Genomic DNA, 24142 nt, shown 5'->3' with positions numbered 1-24142 from the left:
CTGCTTAATCAGATTAAACCCGTGACAGTTATTCGTGACTTCGCTACGCCACGAGCAACACTTGATTCTATTAGAAAAAGCTTTTTTTAAATGTCTCGCGTGACGTCTGGTGTATTAACTGAAAAAAATTGCTTTTGAAGTGGCCACACCTTAAAGCTGACGTTTTCAGAAGAGCACCTTGTTGTTTTAAGATCTCATTTTGTCCAAAATGACAGTTAGGCCTACTTATTTCATTATTGCTCTGTGTATGTGTGGTCTTAATCATTTGAGGTTATGTGTTGATTTCATCTCTGAATATTTCCTTTTATAGGTCCATCATCCTTGCATGCGCTATACACTCAAAAGCATTGGTAAGTAATTTCTTTCACTTTTGTACTGCTGTTAGGAGCTAAATCTTATTTTTGTAACTAATATACATGTATTATTCTTTGACTCGCAGTACTCAAATATACAATGGTTGGTTACTTTGTTTTCAGATAAATGCTGAATTTAAAAGAATCACTACTGTCTTATGTTCCTGCGTGTCACCTGGACCTCCAATCCAAAAACCTGATGAAACTTTTCTATCAGAAAGGAGGACAGCTAGCAAAAAGACTTCAAACAATTAATGATCAAATGACAGAAGTAAATAATATAGATTCATAGACATAAAAATGTGTAAACATTTTTGGAAGTACAGAACTTTTAGTATGTTTTAGTTACAACATCTTTTGGCACAAGGGTCATTAAAACACCTGGGAAGATTTAAAGGGGTAGTTCACCCAGAAATAAAAATTCTCATTACTTACTCCCTATCATGTTGTTACAAACCTTTATAAATGTCTTTGTTATTATGAACACTAAGGAAGATCTTTGAGGAATGTTTGTAACCAAACTAATCATAAGCCCCATTCACTTCCATAGTGGGGAAAAATAATACTATGGAAGTGAATGGGGCTCATGAACAGTTTGGTTGCAAACATTCCTCAAAATAAATATCTTCCTTTGTGTTCACCAGAAAACAGACATTTATACGGGTCTGTAACAACTAGGGATGCACCGAATCCAGGATTCGGATTCGGCCGAATACTGGGCTTTTTGACGGGGTCGGGTTCGGCCGAATCCTAGATTTTTTTTCCACCGAACCCTAGGCTTGCGCTACGCTGGTCGACGTCACGCGGCCGTTGATTACACACATCGGGTGCTGACGTGGAGATGAGCTTTATCTTTCGGTGAGCCTTAGGGGCTGGACAAACCAAAACTTTTAAACACGGCTGAAAACGCCTTGAGGACGCCAAATGTCAGCTGTTTTTCAGCCGAGCGCTTGGTAGCTGTGTGATGCTTCAGCTGTGAGCCGGTTGGTTGCTGTGGTAATGTCCCGCCCCTCCTCCACTGTAATTGGACGGCCGTGTGAAGACTGACATTGACGAGCGGAGCTTCTCACTCAAAGTTAAATATAGTTTTCAGCGCGGAGCTGCTTGCTTATTGGAAAAACGAACGTGTCGCAGCGCATCGCTTTCATTATGCATAGGCTTATGGTAATTGTCAAAATAGTTTTTCCAACTTGTCATCCTGGCATAATGTAGTTAAAATTAAATGAAATGAAAAATACACTGCTGTGGACGTTGTTTACTTCATTAATGTGTTTTACTGTGTTAATGGAATAAGGATGCGAGTAGGATTCGGTATTCGGTTTCGGCCGAATCTTAAACGGTGGATTCGGGATTCGGCCGAACCTAAAAAATCTGGATTCGGTGCATCCCTAGTAACAACATGAGAGTGAGAAAATGAGAGAATGTACTTTTGCTGTGATTGTCAGGTATGGTAGCCCACACTCGAAATGTGGCCTCTTCATTTAACTCATTCCAGTGTAGTGTACACACACACACACACACACACACACAGAGCTGTGGACAGTGCAGCTGCCTTGCTTTGTAACCCATGTATTTGTAACCAATTGTAACATGCTGTGGCAATGCACATGGGTCTGTATACTTACATTTATATTTGTTTGCATTGTACTAATTTCCAATGACACTTTTATTGTAACAGTAACCTTTTTTTTCTGTTTCTTTAACTTCATTTGTCTATTTTGTACAGGGCATGGATGAAGTCAGCATCAGTGAGGTCATTTGAAGACACCACTGTTGGGATTTGTGCTCTCAAACAACAAGCTTCTTGTGATGAAGAAGAGGATCTTTGTATAGTCCTGGAAGCCATGAAGGTGTTGCAACATCTTGCCATGTTGTTTGAGCTGATGTATGCCTTAAACCTGAGCTATCCTGATCTCCGAAATCCAAAAGATTTTAATGGAACTGCATTGAGCGTAACTTTAACGAACTGTTTCTTTCAGTGAAAGGATCAGAAAGACTGTGCTGCTCATTTTTGACTTTGTTTATCTGTTTTAAGTGTTTTCTCTTATTAAAACATTAACAGTTTGCTGCTCAGAGTCGATTTTGGAAATGGTTGTTGTATTTTGTTTTTGTTGAATCTTTGATTAACAGTTTATACAAATGCTGTAGCTCTGACTTTCTTAAGGATTGATATTTTCCAGTTTGTAAATCCATTTTAAAAATAATAGTACTTATTGTTTTGCATGTCACTTGGAATGCAGTGTTTGTGCTTTAGCACTTCTAAATCTATTGTGATAGTAACTATTTTAAACATTTGGGTCAGTTTCACAGATGGCTTTTCCTAGTCCCAGACTTTTGCAATGCCTTAATTTAAAAACATATTGCACTGACATATCTTGACATATATCAGTGCCATTGTTTTGTCTAAAGATGTACTCCAGTGTCGTTTTTTTAAGGTAGGTTTTTTTGTAAAATTTTTTTTTAAAACATATCTTAATATAACTAGGTCTTAATATAACTAGGGGCTAGTCATGGCTTAATCTAAAACCATTCTGGGAAATTTACCCGTTATGTATGTACTGCATGTGCTGATTGTTGTAATAGTTATTGACTGTTAATGAATTAATGTGTAGTGATTTAAATGAATTGATGATCTGAAAGCAGTGGTTTGCCTCAATATCACTAAACATTTGTACAAAACTCTTTGCTTTTTATGCCAATGCAAATGTATTTTGTATTTATAAAACAATAAATAACATTTGGATAATTATGGGTGATTATTCTGGTGCCAGAGACATAATGAAATTGCTTTAGAGTTACATAATCCCATAATATAAGCATTACAAAAGCATGTTGGAATTACAGATGAAAATGTAGTCCCCTTACATAATAAAATTACTTAAAAATTACAAAATAAATGTGTTATAGTAAAGAGAAATATCACTTTGATTCAACATATTTATATTAGACTACTTAAAATAATTAAAATGTTTTGGTCTGACACATAAAAATTAATTGAGGACAATTATGTTGGTTTTACACAATCGGATTATGTGGGACCGATGTACACATTAAAATTAAGTAAATTGAAAGGATTTTTTTTCAGTGTGTTACAACAAGTTAAATGAGTCAAAAGAGACCATCCCCATGTCTCTACGATGTTCTGATGCAGAGAAAAAGCTCTTGCAAAAACGGTTGATAAGGTATTCTCATTGGTTGCTAGAGAGTAAATTGACATCCACCAGTGATTACTCCAAGCCATGAAAGGAATAATCCATGATGACTCACGGTTTTAGATGTGTTATTGCAGTAGTTTTAGACAAAAATAGCCATTTTCTATCTCAAAACCACTAGGTGGCACTATGACAAAATCATGCATGCCACCTCAGGTCATGCCTGCGTTACATCTAGCTAGTTTCATGACTATACACTTTAGTTTAGCAATGAAATAGTTGTATGATCATAGGGCTTTCTTGATATGAAAGGTTCAGTTCAATTATAAGGCCAACTAGTGGTGCAGGCATACCAATTTTTTTGTGTGGCCTCAGACTCTGCTCATACATCAGCGTATCAAATCTGGTGAAAAAAAAACTATTCCGTTGCAGAGTTATAACTATTTATAAAAAACAGTGTAAAAAACACAAAATTTGAAGGTAATTATTATTTTTTTGCAATTTTCGGCCATTTCTGATGAAAATTATAATATAACGCCAATAGAGGTTTTTGTTCAGAAGGTAATGCATTGTTCTTCATATGCCGTTTTCGAGACGATCAGAATAACGCTCGCGGAGATATTCAGGCGTGTTTTTTTGTAAGTGCTATTTTGCTGTGCAGGGCTGACCGTAAGTCAAATTCTGGCATGTTTGGTATCATTGGACTCAGCAACTACCCAGGACTCGAAGGAAACAAGTCCCACAAGAATACGTCGATCACAGCCAAAGTTATAGGCATGTAAAACAATTTTCTTACCACTAGGTGGCGCTGCGACGAAACTGGGCATGCCCCCTCAGATCCTGACTGGCATAAGAAATACCAAGTGTCATGTTAATAGGCTTAAGTTTGGCGAAGATACAGCCTCAAATCCGTTTTTTAGTACGCTTTACGTAAAATTTGTTGACACGGTTTACGTAAACGGATTGATGAATCGACGCGAATTCCATAACTTTTTGCCATGAGTGTCTCTAGATGCTACATACCGTTTTCGTGGCAATCGGGTTAAAGTTCTAGGACGAGTTCGCAAAAGTAGGTTTTATTAATAATTCAAAATGGTGGAAAAATGTTCATGACGGAAAATGAAGAATCGGAAGAAGAAGAAGAAGAAGAAAACTAACGGATACAATAAGGCTCTTCGCCCATTCTGGGCTTGACCCCTAATAATAATAATAATAATAATAATAATAATAATAATAATAATAATAATACATTTTATTTAAAAGCGCCTTTCATGGCACTCAAGGACACCTTACAAAAGTAAAACATAGAACATAGAACCATATGCCTAAAAAGATATTTCCAAGATTTAAAAGTGGTGCATTGAGAGACCCGGGTTCGAATCCACTGTGACACACCATTGTGTTCCTGAGCAAGACACCTAGTTGCTCCAGAGGAGTGCGACCTCTGACATATATAGCAATTGTAAGTCGCTTTGGATAAAAGCGTCAGATAAATAAATAAAAGTGAGCAAAGAGTCCCTTTTTCGGATATCCTGTGGAAGCTTTTTCCATAAAAAAGGGGCAATGTTAAATGCTTGCAAACCCATAGAAGACAGATGCACACATAGTGTTATTAAAGACAGAGAAGATACCGATCTTAAGAACGATAAGGAGTATATCTAAGAAATAGATGAATAAGATATGTCAGGGCCAGGTTATGAAGTGCCTTAAATGCCAGGAGTAAAACTTTAAACTCTTTAACAGGAATCTAGTGCAGGTGTTGATGAACAGGAAATAAATGATCACTTATAGTTCGCACAATAATTCTAGCTGCTGAGTTTTCCACCATTTGTAACAGATTTAGCGATTTGTGAGGGACACCATAAAATAGAGCATTGCAGTAGTCCAAGTGTGAGGAAATAAAATATTGCATTCCATCTATACGGATAAACTTCATTGAAACATCACCTACCAGATATATTCTTTGCCTCTTCTTCCGGAATTTCTAGAGCAAGACTGATCTTATTGGTGGTTTCTTCCATCTTTTCTAATTTGATTGGTGGATCTGGCTCTATTTAAGAATACATGACCTTTATTACATTTGCAATCCACAGTAATGAAAGATACAAGATGCAAACAAAGTAAGTGGTCAAAATGAACCAACAATATTATCAGTTCCGCAGTACAAAAACTGCAGCGTAGACTAATACAGATCAAAGCCAGAGGTGCAGAACAGTGCAAGAAAATGTGTGCATATATATTTTTCTTATTTTAGGGTTGTGAATTTGTAACTGAAATTAATAGTACAAATACTGATAAAACTGTATGAAATGTATAACTTAAACTTCAATTTAAAAACAATGCAGTAAAAATGATATGTGTAATGATTACTTACTTGTACGGTGTCTGATGGTTTTATGTGGAAGGCTGGTAAATTTGGCTGTAATCCTCCCTCTACCATCAATAAGCTCTGTGTATCTAAAAGAGAAAACAACAGACAGAACTGATTATTGTAAAAGTGGGCTTCTGATAATAACACATCCGTGATGTGCACTGTAAAAATGCAGCATGAAGTTAAATTCAACCTACTATTTTAAGTTTTTACTTAAAAAAGTTGAAATTGTTGAGCTTAATTTGTTAAGTTCAAGTTACATAAAAATATGTGTTGTGTATTATTACCTAAGTGGTTCTTCAAAATGATCTGTGTTGTCAACTGTGCCCCCATCTTGAACTTGTGTCAAGGTCTGACCCACTTGATGATCCTGTCCACCCTGAGGTCTTTCACCTCTTGGAACTGTGCAAAACATTACACAGAGAAGTCGCCACATCAACAACACCTTAACTTTCTGAGAATAAGCAGTGCTTTAAAATAATGCAGACTCACGAGTGGTAAAAGCTAAATGTTGAGGGACGCTTTGAATGTTGTCCTGGCCTGTTTTGCGTACAGAGGTCAGGGAAAGACGATAATGCTGTCCTGGAACAAGGTCGCGAAGGGTGTACGTCCCTAAGCTTCCGTCAGGAAGGTAGCGACTACGAGTGTTGAGGCCTCGAGTAATATTTACTACAAAACCATCTGGAAGACTTTGTGGATGACGGTCCCATGTTATCCGAGCAGATGTAGCGGTGATACGAGAGAGTGAAAGATTCTGAGGAGGGAGGGGTCCTGATGGAGTGGACAGGAAAGTGGTGTTATGACAGAGTTGCATTTGTTTGTAAAACAGAGCTGAAGAGATACTTACTGGTCCAGAAGTGAATTGGTCCAGCAGATTTGCTGGTTGATGGCAGATCTTCAGGGCGCAGACCACTCTGTGTAACTATGTCCACTGTGTACATCTGACCTGGGAGCAATGTGCTGTGGGAGCAATATATATTAATAAAGTAAATAAATGAATAAAGTTAATATATTTTCTGCACTGCAACCAACCTAGTGGCTTATACAAATATTGTAAGTAATATCCACCTTGTAAATATGAAGCTAAGCCAAGCACATACTGCTTTAAAGACTCACAGCACACAATAATCATAGATTATGTGCACTGAAATAAAACTCCTGTTATTTTTATTAAAAAGAATGATCAAGGTGCTGTTGTCCAATGTCAGAAGGTCCCATTGTATCTGAATGAGGGCAGGGAAAATTCCTATATCCACATTCCAAAATCTACTGGAAAGCCGTCTCAGAAAAGTCGATGCTGTTATAGCATTAATGATCTATTATTTGAGGATGACTAATGCTTTTTTGCAGTGCTTTTAACAAACCAGCATCAATGAGACGCATTGGCACTGATGTTGCATGATGGGGTCCAGTAGACCAAACCATTTCTTTCTGGACCTTGTTTGTGGCCCTGTTATTTTGTAACAAAATTATCAAAATGATCAAAATGATCAGTAGGCCCTTTATGGTGTAATAATGCAATTTGATATTGCACAAAATACTGGAATAGCCATACTATTACAGTGAGGAAAATAAGCACTTGAACACCCTGCTATTTTGCAAGTTCTCCCCCTTAGAAATCATGGAAGGGTCTGAAATTGTCATCGTAGGTGCATGTCCACTGTGAGAGACATAATCAAAAAAGAAATCACAATATAAACACAACTATTTATTAGTATGATACAGCTGCAAATAAATATTTGAACACCTGTCTATCAGCTAGAATTCTGACCCTCAAAGACATGTAAGTGTGCCCTTAAAATGTCCACCTCCACTCCATTTATTATCCTAAATAAGATGCACCTGTTTGAGGTTGTTAGCTGCATAAAGACACCTGTCCACCCCATACAATGATTAAGAATCCAACTACTAACATGGCCAAGACAAAAGAGCTGTCCAAAGAGACTAGAGACAAAATTGTACACCTCCACAAGGCTGGAAAGGGCTATGGGGAAATTGCCAAGCAGCTTGGTGAAAAAAGGTCCACTGTTGGAGCAATCATTAGAAAATGAAAGAAGCTAAACATGACTGTCAATCTCCCTCGGACTGGGGCTCCATGCAAGATGATCCTAAGAAAGGTAAGAAATCAGCCCAGAACTACACGGGAGGAGCTGGTCAATGACCCGAAAAGAGCTGGGTCCACCGTTTCCAAGATTACTGTTGATAATACACTAAGACGTCATGGTTTGAAATCATGCATGGCACGGAAGGTTCCCCTGCTTAAACCAGCACATGTCTAGGCCTGTCTTAAGTTTGCCAATGACCATTTGGATGGTCCAGAGGAGTCATGGGAGAAAGTCATGTGGTCAGTTGAGACCAAAATAGAACTTTTTGGTCATAATTCCACTAAACGTGTATGGAGGAAGAATGATGAGTACCATCCTAAGAACACCATCCCTACTGTGAATTATGGGGGTTGTAGCATCATGCTTTGGTGGTATTTTTCTGCACATGGGACAGGGCGACTGCACTGTATTAAGGAGAGGATGACCAGGGCCATGTATTGCAAGATTTTGGGGAACAACCTCCTTCCCTCAGTTAGAGCATTGAAGATGGGTCAAGGCTGGGTCTTTCAAATGACAGTGACCTGAAGCCAGAATAACCAAGAAGTGGCTTTGTAAGAAGCATATCAAGGTTCTGGCGTGGCCTAGCCAGTCTCCAGACCTAAACCCAATAGAGAATCTTTGGAGGGAGCTCAAACTCCTTGTTTCGCAGCGACAGGCCAGAAACCTGACTGATCTAGAGAAGATCTGTGTGGAGGAGTGGGTCAAAATCCCTCCTGCAGTGTGTGCAAACCTGGTGAAAACTACAGGAAACGTTTGACCTCTGTAATTGCAAACAAAAGCTACTGTACCAAATATTAACAATGACTTTCTCAGGTGTTCAAATACGTATTTGCAGCTGTATCATACAAATAAATAGTTAAAAAATCATACATTGTGATTTCTGGATTTTTTTTAGATTATGTCTCTCACAGTGGACATGCACCTACAATGACAATTTCAGACCCCTCTATGATTTCTAAGTGGGAGAACTTGCAAAATAGCAGGGTGTTCAAATACTTATTTTCCTCACTGTAAATAAAATGTCAATGCTTCTCACAAAGCATGTAGCATGACATCTCATAAGAAAGGTTTTAAACCATTCTGAAATATGTTATAATCCCTACTGAAAAATCCAGCTAAAACCAGCATAAGCTGGTAGCTGGTTTTAGCTGGTTTAAGGTGGTTTACGCTGGTCCTCCCTGACAAAGCTGGTCATGCTGGTGGGCCAGCTGGTATTCCAGCATGACCAGCTAAGTCCAGCTAGACCAGCTTAAAATGTTACCAAAACACACCTAGACCAGCTTGCTACACCAGCAAAACCAGCTTCCTACACCAGCAAAACCAGCTAAAACCAAGCTGGGGACCAGCTAAAACCAGCTCACCAGCTTATGCTGGTCTTAGCTGGATTTTTCAGTAGGGATGTCTGTCTCTTTTAGTGTATATGTGTTGATGAATAACTCTGTCATGACTGACCTGAAGGTGTACTCTGTGACACTGCTATTGAAGACAGCCGTGCGAGGTCCACTCCCATCTGGAGGCAACAGGGACACTCGAACTTGACTGACTGCAGAGTGGCGGTCAACCTGGACAAGCCAGCGTAGCCATACCTGAGAGGATGATACATTCACTACCTCCAGCTGTTCTACCTTACGTGGTCCTGTCAGAGGAAAAGCATGTGAGCGAAGACTACATGTACATGTTAATTTAAACATCCTTATAATTTTTTTTATCCTTATGTAAATTTAGACATCAACTGCCAAAATGCATAATCAAATCCTGTCTTGTGGAGCTAAAAACAGGACATGACAATCACCATGTAGGCACAGAAGAAAAGTGAGAGCTCTCACTAGTGCGGATGAGTGCGAAAGCGGGCTGGCTTATGTCATTGCTGTTGGTATTGCGTTTGACCGAGAAGGTAGAGATGTTGTAAAGCTGTCCGGGGTTCAGGCCTTGCAGCACATATGTAGAATGCTGCTTCTCCAGGAAGTCTGTCTTCCTTGGTACACGACCAATAGGAGCAAAAGCAATGGCGAAACCGCTGATCAAATTCTGAGTGGCATCCGACTGATCCCAGCGTAACTCCACTTCATTTTCTTCAACCCGCAACACATGCAGGCCAGATGGAGGTAACAGGTCTGAAAACAGTGAAAGTATTTAAAAGCATTTTAATTTGGTGAGGTATGGCCGGAATTTATTTCTTTACTGAGAGCAAGTCAATATATCTCACTAGAGGCAAACTGATTTTTATATAAGAACAAGTAAATTCTGAATTTCATTATAGCTGAATATCTGGTTACTTTCCATGTAGCCTGCATTTCTATTCAAATAAATGAAGAAGTAAATGAATAGATATGAGCTGACACAGAATAATGGAGGATCAGGAGCTGACCTCTCTCACAGTCTCTCCCTGTGCGGCCCACCCTGCAGGCACAGCTGTAGTTCTCTCTCCTATCGCTTCGACAGATGCCTCGGTTCCCACAAGGCTGCAGTACACATGGATTATCCACTAGACGGCAACAGAGGACCAATTGAGACATTAGACCTAAGGCAACCTATCAAAAGACACTTTAGCTTATAATGTTATTCTGGCTTTAATACAGCATACAAATGTCCTCTATTCTCTGGTTTATTCTAATAAAGAGACGGAGAAATAATTATATAAAGCCACTATACCATTGCACAAATATCAAATCTAATGGTGGCACGCTGGCCTAAAACGTTTGCACAATTTCTTTATCTGGGTGGCTTAATTATTTATCAAGTCCTGTTGCTTCTGGGTATATCTACATCAGTTAATCTCAAGTTTATTTTTGTAATTTAAAAAAAAGTTGTTAACATACATGTTTGGCAGCGGTCTCCAACATAACCCTCTTTACACACACACAGATGGTTCCCCCTGTAGTCTCGACACACACCTCCATTCAAGCAAGGATTTGGCTCGCATCCATCCTGTTCTGCAGAATAAAAATACATCTTTATCATAAGATGGGAAATCCTTCATTCTAAGAGGTTGGCTGCCTGCAGGAGATACAGGAGGTGTCAAGGTGTTTGTGTCTCTAATCAGATGTAAGAAACATGAGTTAAAGCAAATATTATTAAATCCTTCAAGGTAACAAGTACTAAGACCCTGTCTAAACCTACCGATTGACACTCCATAAATCCACCCTATAAAGGGAAATTCACACAGTACACATTATGTATTTTAAAGAGCTGGAAGGAGCACAATAGAATGAGAGCAAACATAGGTATCTCAACGGCCATTTAAACTGTGTTACACAGTGTCTCATTTATTTTATGAATCAGCAATTTTTGAAAAACAAGACATGGAGTACATTGAGAAAAAGCAATAAAAACAGCTCAGACTTCTGCAAGAACAATAGCGCCTAAGGCTTTAAAGGAGCCATGGCACAATACTTTTTGAAGGTGTCAAATAAATCTTTGGTGTCCCCAGGGCACATATGTGAAGTTTTAGCTCAAAATACTATATAAATAATTTATTATAGCATGTTAAAATTGCCACTTTGTAGGTGTGTGCAAAAATGTGCCATTTTGGGTGTGTCCTTTAAAAAGCAAATGAGCTGATGAAATTCAAACACTGTTTACAATGATGGTGGTTTGTTGCAATTAAAACAAAATTGTGCTTTTCTCTGCACTAAATGGCAGTGCTGTGGTTGGATGGTGCAGATTAAGTAAGGGTGATAATGGTGGTATTATTATAATAAGAGCTCCTTATGACATCATAAGGAGAGCCAAATTTCAACAACCTATTTTTTCATGTGTTTGTAGAGAATGGTTTACCAAAACTAAGTTACTGGGTTGATCTTTTTCACATTTTCTAGGTTGGTAGAAGCACTGGTGACCAATCATAGCACTTAAACATGAAAAAAGTGTACAGTATTTCATTCCTGGATACATGATTTCTGTTCAGTACCTATCTCACAGTCCTGTCCAGCATAGCCCTGCTGGCAATGGCAGAAGTAAGACCCAGGCTGATCCTCACATGTACCTCCATGCTTGCATGGCTCAGAAAGGCACTCATCAATATCTGTCAAAACATATAATAAGCATCCAGTCAACTCGGATCGTCATACATTAAGATGTCAATATCAATATTATGAAATGAAGATAACATATCATGTTACCTGTTTGACAGCGCTGGCCGGTAAATCCATCCTCACACTCACACAGGTAGGAGGCTATTCTGTCACGACAGGTTCCCCCATTCATACATGGCTGAGACAAACACTCATTTATTTCTGAAAGGAAAGAGATAATAAGACAATAAGAGACAGTAACAGCTCATGGATAGAGAGCATATACACCACCATCTGAATACTTTGGGTGAGTGTTTAAAGCAGGATGATGCTGACTGACCCTTCAATATGTTAATTTGAACAGTTTGTTTTGCTGTGTTTTCTCGTTTGATGTTTAGTAGGCTCATGAGCTCTAAATGCTTGCCTTACTTTCAACCCAACAATAGGTCACATAGTGACAAACCTAGCCGTTGGGATAACTTAACCGAAAAAAATGTATATTTAAATGGGGCATTTTGGGTTGAAATATCCCAGCAAGTTAAACTACAACTCAAGGGGTTGAGTTTGTCCCTTTTGACCCAGTGCTATGTGGAAAATAATCCAGCATTTTTTAGAGTGTAACTAACCGTTTTAAAATGTTGGTTTCAGGGCAGAAATATTGATGCATTTGCTGAAGTAATTAAGGTTTTGAATATCCAATAACTGTCCACTAACCTTCACAGACAGGAGGCGGGCTCCAGGACCCCTGGTTGGTGCAGGTGGTCTGGGTTGCTCTTAGGAGGGGAGTGTAGCCTGGGTGACATGCATACAGAGCATTGGAGCCTGGGGTCGTAGAGGAATATTGTACTTCTGCATGCTTGACCTTCACAGGGGAGCCACAATCCAGAGCTGTAATGTGAGTACACAAAGACGATTTTACAGGCAGTGAGAAAATTATATTAATGCTTAATATTTAATATATAATATACATTACAAAAACATTTGATCAGAAAATTATTTTTTTAAGTCGCAGCATAACTTTCTGTAGATATATTTGAACAGGAATCAGAAGTAAATAGAAGCAGCAAATGCAATTGTAGCGGAGAAACAATGGAAGCTGAGGATGAAGAATTGAACCAATATAAACATACTATGTTTTAATAGATTAAATGAGCTGAATGAAGTTAGAAGAGGCTTTTAATAATAACTAAAGCCTGGTACACACCAAAAGATAATATGGCTAAATCTGGGCAGATATTCCCCCTTACAACAATTCCAGGTAACGTCCCAATCGTCTTCCTGTGGTGCGCAGTGTGTTAAGAGTGTCTGCTCGGAAGCACGTCAGAGACGCTCTGGTCGCAAATCGGAAATATTTGTGATGAACAAATATCGGAGGCCTGGTGATCGGAGGACACCGGAGGGAGCCATCTCCCGAGTATTAGTTCATTTCGGACTGCATTTCCCATAATCCCACATAACGGGACTGATTGCACTACCACCTGTTTCCCATCATCCACTGCCTATATAAACTGAACTTGACTGCAGTGCGAAGTCTCGATTTGCCACGGCTGTCAGTCTGAGAGTTATTCTGTCTGTGAATACTCGGTTTGTTACTTTTGATTTGTTTTTCTGATATTACGATTGTTTGCTGCCTGCCCTGACCCTTCTGCCTGAATTATTGACTACGAGATTTGCCTTTCCTACATGCTGTGTTTGCTGTTATTGACCCCTAGTTTGACTACAAGAATTTTAATAAAGCCTGCAAATGGATCCTCAGCCTCACGATCAGTGGCGGCTGGTGACTTCTTTTTCTGAGGGCACACGATGCGAAGAACACTTATTTTGAATTTGCGCCCTTGGATGAGGAGTCACAAGCCGCCACTGCTCACGATGCATCATTAGAGAAGACTTCGCCACAAAGTGATCCAGCTGCCATCTCTCAACTCTCTATGGAGCTTTCCGTTCAAGCACAACAGCCTGCCGGTCATCAACATCAGCTGGCTTGTCTCACCTCTCTCACGGAGGAAGTCGTCACGGCTCTTCAAAGCTTACGAGGTATTTCAGTAACGACCAACCCAACACCGGTCGAACCATCATCTGCGGCTATTTCGGCAGTTTCATCAGCCGCTAACCCTCGACTAGCTTCCCTGGACAAGTTTAACAGAGATCCTGTAAGGTGTAAAGGATTTTTGATGCAATGCTCTCTCTTTGTAACACAACAACCCTCTCTTTAACCCAACGATGCAAACAGGATAGCTTTCGTTTGCACACTTCTCACCGGAAAGGCTTTAGAGTGGGCTACCGCAATATGGAAGGAGGACAGTACTGCATTTTACTCTTTCAACCATTTCCTTGCTCAATTTTCGTAGTGTATTCGAACATACAGCTGGAGGAGAAAGTGCTGAGGAACGACTTCTAAACATAACCCAAGGTAACCATTTGGCAGCCGATTATGCTATGGCTTTTCGCACACTTGCTTCCCAGGCAGGATGGGACGAGAAGCCCCTCAAGCTCATTTATCTCAAGGGTCTGAATCGTGAGTTACAAACTGAACTTGCCTGTTGCGATGAGGGGAGAGGATTATCTGAGTTCATGGAACTTTCTATTCAGATAGACAACTTACTTCGCCCGTCAATCTCCGGCATGTATCTCATCGGCAGAAAGCACTGAACCCATACAGCTCGGATACACTCACCTTAATCCTGAAAAGAGAGAACAATTCCTTCATCACCAACTATGCCTTTACTGTGGTAAACCCGGACATCTGCTGTCTGCTTGTCCTACCAGACCACCCAACAAACGAAACACCCTGGTGAGTTTGAACATTTTTACCTTTCCTTTTCAGATTGTGTGCAGATTAATTTTCCTGGTAAAGGTGCAGGAGCGTATTATTAATCTCCCGGTTCTCATCGATTCTGGGGCTGCAGGCAATTTTATGTCTGAAGCATTTGCTAGACTGAATGCTATACCGCTAATTGAGTGCATCTCTCCTTTGGCAGAGGAGGCGATAGACGGTCTGCTTCTAGAAGAGGGAAGAATCAAATTTATCACCAAGGACATCGAATTACAAGTGGATTCTCAACACAACAAACAGATCCATTTCCATGTCATTACCTCTCCTCGTCATTCACTCATCTTGGGACTGCCATGGCTAAAACTCCAGAACCCTGTCATTTCATAAAAAGATCAACGAATCCTTCACTGGGATGAATCTTGCTCACCACATTGTTCGAATCATGAGGCACCACTCCAAATTAATTCAACAACTGCAGTATTGAACTCCTGCCCAACACAACACCACCTGAAGGTAGAATCTTCCCTCTTTCTCAACCTGAATCCAAAGCTATAAAGAAGTACATCAAAGAGGAGTTAAAGAAGGGGTTCATTCGGCTTTTGGTATCACCAGCATCTTCCGGGTTCTTCTTTGTGAAGAAGAAGGATGGAGGTCTTCGACCCTGCATCGACTATTGAGCTCTGAATGAGATCACAGTAAAGTTTTGATATCTTCTACTACTTGTGCCTTCAGCCCAAGAAGAACTCAGCAAAGCCAAGTACTTCACAAAGCTAGATCTACGCAACGTTTATAATCTCATCCGCATTAAAGAGGAACACGAGTGGAAAACAGCCTTCTCTACCCAGTCCGGCCACTATGAATACTTGGTCATGCCCTTCAACCTATCTAACAGTCCTTCCGCATTCCAATCCTTCATTAATGATGTGTTCCCGGATATATTGGATCGTTAGGTTATAGTGTACATCGACGACATACTCATTCATTCCGAAACTATAGAAGAACACATTCAACATGTAAGAGCAATTTTGAAACGCCTAATCCAATATCAACTCTTCGGCAAGCCCGAGAAGTGTAAATTTCATTGTACCTCAACATCCTTCTTGGGCTACATCACGGTGCATCATTACATTATTCAACATGTTGTGTTTGTTTACTGTGAAGTCATGTTTGACCATGAGAGACATCACAAGATTTCTGCAAGATTACCTGTGTTACCTCGTTCTTTGTGAACTTATGTGAAGGGAATTTGAAGATTTGCTGTGGCAATCCACACTATAGGAACAAAACTGGTAAATCATATATTTTTTTCATCATGTTTGTGGTATCTCACAGTTTGAAAATCTGATAAGTTTAAAAAAATCTTTTGGTGTGACCCTTTGCATGAAGCAAATCTTCAAGATGGAAGAGACCATCATACACTACAAACCAAAATGTAGTAACAACTATTTCTTTTGACGTTTCAACATAAAATACTGCTTTGCTTAAAACATCAAGAACCAACCAGTTTCTATAATCCACACGGCCACATTTACAACCACAAGCAAATTCATAAATAGCGAGAAGCTGTAAAAACATCCTTATTGTGAAATGTTTTAGGGTGACAGGAGATGGTATTTCATTCTGTCATGGAACAGCAGGACACAAATTTTACTGCACCTTATGGAAAACCTTTTAGTACCAACAGTAACACGGATGTCTGTAACGCCGGATTTATAACCCCTGTTCAGAGAAAGTATCAAATGCACTGAGGACTTTATCCAGCTCATCCTCTGGGGAGGGAGACACAACCCCGCTTTATTGCAGGAATTGGCACCTGCTGTTTCTTCCTGGCATCATCTGAATGAAGATGGACGACTGCTGTTCTGCTGCTAACATGCATATCAGTTACCCCTACACTACATGAATGAATAGTGACTACCATACATTCAAAAATTGGTGCTAAATAGCACTAAAAACTTGTAATCATAGTGGAACCATTTTTAGGGCTATATACGGTGTGATATAGCACCACTATAGCACCACATATGGTTCTACATACCACAATATGGTTCTTCACAGATGCTACATAGGTGCTATATGGCACTTAGAATGGTTCCCCTATGATTATGAGCCAGTGAACCACTTTTAGTGCTATTTATTTTATTGTTTTTAGAGCGCACATTGAAAGAGATTACTGGAGCACTTGATTCCTGTTGTGTTAATGGTAGGTAAAAAAAAATATATTTGATTACCCTCCAAATCCAGCTTGGATCCTCTGCTGATCTCGCAATGTCTTCCGATGAAGGATGGTGAACACTCACATTTGTATTTGCCAATGTAGTGGAAACAAGTTCCCCCATTCAAACATGGACTGGAAGAACAAGGATCCGGCTTTCCTAAACATTAAGCATCGAATGGTTAGAACAGTACTCATTTGTTAAAGAAAACATGGCCATCTGTGTGCATCTGAACAAAGTCAACGTGTGAGAAATCACTGATCATTACAGTAGCACAGAAAAAAGAGAGAAACTGTTTTTCATGCATGTGCCAGGGCAAGTTGTTTTTCCTACATGTGAGAAATCCAAGTGTTGAACAAATTCCAGCGAATTGGATCATTATACAAGGCCAAGCAGTTGCACAATTCTAATGTGGGACAGAGTTGGGATAATGAAAATCCAGAGATGAAAAGCCTCTTGGCTTTGAAGAGCTGCTTTATTCGCAGGGTTTTATGGCACTCCGTGTGTGCGGAAATGCCATTTTCCAAGCATGAAGAAAAGCAGATTATACTCCTATTCCGTTCGACCAAAAAAAGAGAGGGGGTGAATGAAAACTGTAACATCCCCTGGTGCCTTTTGCTGGCTCAGAATTTAACAAGCTTAAAGCATTGCACACATTTAAGCTTATACACGCTTATGTGAAAGATAGGAAAGTACTTTAAACAGGCATCTAAGTTTCATGACACTAAACACTCACCCACTTCACAGTGTTTCCCTGTGAAACGGTAGGGACACACACACTGGTAGCTGTCAGCTTCTTCTTTACATGAACCTCCATTACGACAGGGACTAGAGGCACAGATACTTTTTTTGACTGAGGAGAGAAAGGTAATAAGCTTTTATCCTCTAAAATATAAAGCTGGGTCATGTGAGGTGGATAAGCTACGAACATTATATTGTGAGTAATATGTTTCAATTTGTGTATATTTTTATCCAATATCCAATGTATTTAACTGTCCACGATGAACATAGTATCATGTGAAGTGTACTTTTTGTAGCTAAGCTACATGCCACTAACTTAGCACATACTGTACAGTACTGCACAATAAGTGTACATTTAGTTTCATCAATTTTCTGTATGTCTCATTTACTGTAAATACATTTGTGTTATATTGGCCTCATATCGACCACAATGCTTTCTCAGTATTGGCAATGACCATTAAAAAAACACTAAAGGTTCAAACACTCATTTAAACATGCACAGACAAAATTGATGTAGAATGGATCCATTCAATTTCCCTTTAAGGAAAACTTATTGCATTCAGTGGCCATATTTGCCCCCTGAGAAAAGTTAATCTTTAGGCTTTAAGACTTTTGGCACTCTTTTGGAAGGCGGGACTTCCTTCGCTAGAGCGACCACAGTGTTTATATATTAATAGCACTGCTGCTCTTGTTAAAGGTGCCAAAGAATGCATTGAAATAATATGTTAAATTGTTCTCTGATATCTACATAGAAGGTATGTGGCTTTATTAAGTGCAAAAATGATACAGAGAGGTTTTACATGTCCATTTACAACCTTAGGATTTGCCTTTAGAATTAAAAGGTCTATTATTACATTATTTGAAAGGGTCATGAATAATACTTTTGGTTATTGGCTCCTTTCAGTAACTCTGTGTGTGTGTAAACAGACCTTATGTTTGATCCTGTATCAGATGAAGATATGGAATTTGAGGAATAACCTATTGTTTGAAGATTGCAAATGGGCATTTCTAAGTAATAAATTTGTGTTTTTTTTTTCAGTATGGACCTGCAAAACGTAACTGTAATGTCAATAGTGTCACTTCAGCCTAAACGCTAACATATAGCATTAACTAGCATATAGCGCTAACTCAGCAGTTTTTTAGCATTTTAACAACATTGCACTTAATTTAATGTGTAATTTATTTAGGGGTGCACCGATATGTCAACCGATGATGCTTGCTATGCTTCTCAATGAATTACGGTGAAATGCTGCTACATTCAAAAGCCAGAGGGCGCTCTCGTGCAGAAACGCAATATGTGCTGCAGACAAAGAACCATACATACGCAGCTATGACAAGGCAGCTCCAGGAAATGGCTTAAAGATATATTTTTATTGCTGTTCTTCAAACCTTTTCAGGTATTTTCATGATAATAAAGAATATGTATAATGATTATGTTTGACGAGTTATAAACGACTCAAACTAACAGTGATTTCCGATTGATAAGAACTTACTGATCAAAAGCCGTAGTAAATTAAATAGCTGTGAATAATATCGGCTGTGCGATTCAGAATAGTTATCGCCCACGTATTATTAGTGTATATCGGCATTTATGGGTTCACCCCTAAATTTAATGTTGCATCTTTACTGTAACGTCACAGTCGGTGTTATGTTAAGATTGGCCTGTTTTCCAGTGGTCTTTTGCATGCACAAGGTTTACATAAGAAGCAGCAAACAATCGTGTTTGAGGCTCACAATATGTCATTACCATGTAAAGAATTATTTTATTAATCTATGCCTAAGTAAATACAGTTTTACATTCTACAGCACCTTTAATATCTATTCTTTGATGTAACATACCTCTTTCGCAATGCTTGCCTCTGTAGCCATATTTGCACTCACAAATGTAGTCTCCATCTCTCTCAAAGCAATACCCTCCATTCTGACACGGTGAGGAATCGCAGGCTGATCGGGGCTGTACTAAAAAACACACACAACGACTTCACCATGTTCCCTCATAGGGGATCATTTTTACCACTTTGCACGTCGAAATGATTTTATTTTAAAGCCGACCACAGATACATTGAGGAAAATAAGTATTTGAACACCCTGCTATTTTGCAAGTTATCCCACTTAAAAATCATGGAGGGGTCTGAAATTGAAGGTGCATGTCCACTGTGACAAACATAATCTAAAAAAATAATAATCCAGAAATCACAATATATTTATTAGTATGATACAGCTGCAAATAAGTATTTATACAACTGTCTTTCATCTATAATTCTAACCCTCAAAGACCTGTTAGTCTGACTTTAAAATGTCCACCTCCACTCCATTTATTATCCTAAATTAGATGTTTTGAGGTCATTAGCTGCATAAAGACACCTGTCCACTTCATACAATCATTAATTATCCAACTACTAACATGGACAAGACCAAAGATCTGTCAAAAGACACTAGATAAAAAATTGTACACCTCCACAAGGCTAGAATATGCTACAGGGAAATTGTCATACAGCTTGGTGAAAAAAGGTCCACTGTTGGAGCAATCATTAGAAAATGGAAGAAGCAAAACATGACTGTCAATCTCCCTCGGACTGGGCTCCATGTAAGATCTCACCTCGTGGGGTCTCAGTGATCCTAAGAAAGGTGAGAAATCAGCCCAGAACTACACGGGAGGACCTGGTCAATGACCTAAAAAGAGCTGGGACCACCATTTCCAAGGTTACTGTTGGTAATACACTAAGACGTCATGGTTTGAAATCATGCATGGCACGCAAGGTTCCCCTGCTTAAACCAGCACATGTCCAGGCCCGTCTTAAGTTTGCCAATGACCATTTGGATGATCCAAAGGAGTCATGGGAAAAAGTCATGTGGTCAGATGAGACCAAAATATAACTTTTTGGTCATAATTCTACTAAACGTGTTTGGAGGAAGAAGAATGATGAGTACCATCCCAAGAACACCATCCCTACTGTGAAGCATGGGGTCGAAAACATCATGCTTTGGGGGTGTTTTTCTGCACATGGGACAGGGTGATTGCACTGTCTTAAGGAGAGGATGAAAATGGGGCCATGTATTGTGAGATTTTGGGGAAAAACCTCCTTCCCTCAGTTAGAGCATTGAAGATGGGTCGAGGCTGGGTCTTCCAACATGACAATGACCCGAAGCAGACAGCCAGGATAACCAAGGAGTGGCTCTGTAAGAAGCATATAAAGGTTCTGGTGTGGCTTAGCCAGTCTCCAAACCTAAACCCAATAGAGAATCTTTGGAGAGAGCTCAAACTCTGTGTTTCTCAGCGACAGCCCAGAAACCTGACTGATCTGGAGAAGATCTGTATGGAAAAGTGGGCCAAAATTCCTCCTGCAGTGTGTGCAAACCTGGTGGAAAACTTCAGGAAACGTTTGACCTCTGTAATTGCAAACAAAGGCTACAGTACCAAATATTAACATTGACTTTCTCAGGTTTTCAAATACTTATTTGCAGCTGTATCATACAAATAAATAGTTAAAAAATCATACATTGTGATTTCTGGATTTTTTTTAGATTATGTCTCTCACAATGGACATGCAACTACGATGACAATTTCAGACCCCTCCATGATTTCTAAGTGGGAGAACTTGCAAAATAGCAGGTTGTTTAAATACTTATTTTCCTCACTGTACATCTTTGTTGTGGCCAAGCTTAAATATTACATTCACGTTATAAGAAATGTTTTTTTTCCATTTACATAACGTAATGCCTGCTTTGGGGGAATATCCTAGCAAGTATTTGTTCGTATTTTAAAAAAGGTGCATAGCGCATAGCCTTGCAATCACATCTCCCCAGAGCTCTTACCATATGGGTAGAAGTCCTTGTGGTCAAAGTCGACACCGGTTTGGCAGGTGCAGAGGTATGTGCCACCATACTCTAAGCACGGGCCTCCATCAGGACACGGTCTGCTGTTACTACAGGGTGTCTGTGTTACCTCTAACATATGAAAAATCTTTTAGATATCAATCGTAACATAGATATGAATTCATTAAAAAAAACAAGTCTAGTTTTGTTTGTAGTTGATTTATACCAAACTGACAGTAGATTCCAGTAAAACCCGTCGGACATTCACAGGTGCCATTCAGATCAACACAAACACCTCCATTCTGACAGAGACACTCCTCTGAAAAAAAAAAGATATTGAATCAGTGAAATTGATACAAAGTGTACATTTGGAAGAAGTGTGCAGCAATAAGATAAATATCATACATATGTGTGCATATAGTTTTGTATAGCAGTGTTCAGTATTCCAGTGATTTCAGCAGTAGATCAAAGTTAGTGACTCTATTGCTGTTAAATTGCTTTCCTTTGAAGTCCAGAAGGCTTGCGTGAGGGTGTTGGCTTTCTGATAATACAGGTATGCAACATGTTTTTGATCAAAACGCATGACCCTAGGGGAAATTAATAGATTCACTAAAGCCATTTCCACTTGTTGTCTCTAAAGTCGGTGCCTTTGATCTCTGTGTCCTATTAGACACTCCTGGGTTCTGCCTTTGAGCTGCTACCTTCACTTCCTCAGAGGACTCTGCGACTTTTTCCACTATGCTTTCCAAGTTGCTGGGCAGGAAGGTATGCAGTAGATTTAACAGTCTTTTTAAGCATTGATAGTTATTTCAGCTCAACTTGCTGTCGTCCTTTTGCATACTCTTAACTAAAGTGATAATAGTGATGAAGGATCTACAATGATCAGTGCAAATTGCATGAATAAAACAAAACACAAGCAGTTACCTGGTGTAATATCAGATCGATTACAGCAGTCAAACCTTATGACATTATTCTCTAAAAAGCTTTGGTTTATGTTTATATTAATCAGAAACTCTTGCGGTTATCAAGAATGTTGTATCTATACCCCCAAGCATTGGAGGTTGGATGCCAGTCTTCTAAACACATCTTACTTTTTTGCAAGGAAGTAAATTCCCAACATTGGAATTGTCTCATAAAAGAGAGGCCCTTTTAAGTCTAGACAGAAGCCCTTCCTCTTGTTGGTAAAGTAGTAAAAAATGCCATAAAACAATTATTTAGAACATCAAGTGGCTTGCTGCAAGGTTCAAGCAGTAAACTGGGTGAGGTTGTGTAGTTTTGGATAATTATGCTCATCCATCACGACTGCATGGTCTTCTTAGGTAGCATTTCAAATTCCTGTGTAATGGTGCTGTCTGCATTGTTTTACTCTGTGCCATGTTCTTACCCATTTGAAAACGAGACACCTACTGGATTAAACCCTCAGACCACTGTACCTTCACAATTTTCACCATAGTAACCAGGTGCGCAGGTGCAGCTGTAGTTTCCAGGGCCAATAAATATGCAGATTTGGTGCTTTTCACAGCCATCTCCAACACAGGGAACTGGAAGGTGAAAATAAAATTGTGTGATCTTGAAGGAAAAAAAGCTAATTATGCTTTAAAATGATGATGATTTACCTGAATCATTTGCAGCATCAGTACTAGAGGAGTTTTCAACGACGACCAACTCTTTTTAGGGCATAATGAAAAAGCAATGTAAGCTTGCACACTCGGTATTACTAAGACATAATGACATAAAATAACATAAAGTAAAACCGAACAATGCCCTCTAATTTATGAAACTGCAACCACAACCCTCAAATCTCACACGGGAAAGTAATGCTTATTTTGAAAAACTGCTTCTAAGAGGTTGGTTACTTCAACGTCAACAAACTTAAACTGTTGACCGCACCAAAACCAAAGCATCTGAGAACCATGCGACTGCTGCTTTTAACAAATACATCAGTTCAATCAGTCAGACATGTGGTCAGAAGCCACAGTTAACCCAGAACATTCCCTGCTCCTCATTCAGTATTTCAGTTATTCAATATTTCTCTGTCAGTTACAGTTGGAAAATGTTAGAGAAAGCCAAATATAAAGGAAAAGTAGGTGGCTGGCTGTGTAACCACATTCTATCATTAAACATTTTTCCCATTGTGAAGGGAAACAAAAACAAAGACTGAATAATGTGTCGCGGATGGCATTTGTTAAACGGCAAAAGCCAAATAAAGAGTTTAAACAGAAGACACACCTGTCTCGCAGTGGCTTCCGGTGAAGTTTGCTGTACAGGTGCAGGTGTAGTTATTTACCCGGTCTTCGCAAAGAGCTCCATTCAAACATGGCATGGATGAACATTCATTTATGTCTACATTTGAAAAAACGGAAATTTTTAATTTGTTAGTGCAGACACTCTAAGAAAGGCAGTCCTTAAAACACCCAAATTTTTACTGCATACGTATTATGAAATATGAGGATGCATTAATGTCAATGCAGGTTTATGGTTTCATTGACCAGGTGTATAGTATTAAAATTAATCTGGGCTTATGCAGTAACAGAGGTTCAAGATGTGCAAAGGCCAGTGTTTTAGTTTCCAGCTTAGCTCGTGTTTCATCAATAACTTCCAC

At 39.2% G+C, this 24142-nt stretch overlaps 1 protein-coding gene and 1 long non-coding RNA gene across 2 annotated transcripts in view; one reads left to right on the top strand and one right to left on the bottom strand.

Moving 5' to 3' along the window:
• Positions 1–24142, bottom strand: part of sned1 (sushi, nidogen and EGF-like domains 1) — a 41744-nt gene that overhangs the window by 5006 nt on the left and 12596 nt on the right. The window contains exons 8-27 of the mRNA XM_073870144.1: positions 23770–23883; positions 23157–23207; positions 22974–23081; positions 21767–21859; positions 21541–21672; positions 19564–19683; positions 17720–17836; positions 16999–17142; positions 12709–12882; positions 12103–12216; positions 11892–12005; positions 10801–10914; positions 10350–10466; positions 9808–10095; positions 9434–9617; positions 6724–6836; positions 6369–6647; positions 6164–6278; positions 5880–5962; positions 5457–5555 (exon numbers count right to left, since the gene is read on the bottom strand). Coding sequence (XP_073726245.1) covers positions 5457–5555; positions 5880–5962; positions 6164–6278; positions 6369–6647; positions 6724–6836; positions 9434–9617; positions 9808–10095; positions 10350–10466; positions 10801–10914; positions 11892–12005; positions 12103–12216; positions 12709–12882; positions 16999–17142; positions 17720–17836; positions 19564–19683; positions 21541–21672; positions 21767–21859; positions 22974–23081; positions 23157–23207; positions 23770–23883 — 2673 coding nt within the window. The remainder of the gene's footprint in view (positions 1–5456; positions 5556–5879; positions 5963–6163; positions 6279–6368; positions 6648–6723; positions 6837–9433; positions 9618–9807; positions 10096–10349; positions 10467–10800; positions 10915–11891; positions 12006–12102; positions 12217–12708; positions 12883–16998; positions 17143–17719; positions 17837–19563; positions 19684–21540; positions 21673–21766; positions 21860–22973; positions 23082–23156; positions 23208–23769; positions 23884–24142) is intronic.
• LOC129450377 (uncharacterized) lies at positions 59–2265 on the top strand. Its single transcript, XR_008646327.2, has 3 exons — positions 59–350; positions 477–624; positions 2080–2265. It is a non-coding gene; the product is annotated as an uncharacterized lncRNA (long non-coding RNA).

This window comes from Misgurnus anguillicaudatus, chromosome 8 (assembly GCF_027580225.2).
Source record: "Misgurnus anguillicaudatus chromosome 8, ASM2758022v2, whole genome shotgun sequence".
NCBI lineage: Eukaryota > Metazoa > Chordata > Actinopteri > Cypriniformes > Cobitidae > Misgurnus > Misgurnus anguillicaudatus.
The sequence above is the reverse complement of the archived record's forward strand: the minus strand, read 5'-3'. Positions and strand labels throughout refer to the sequence as shown.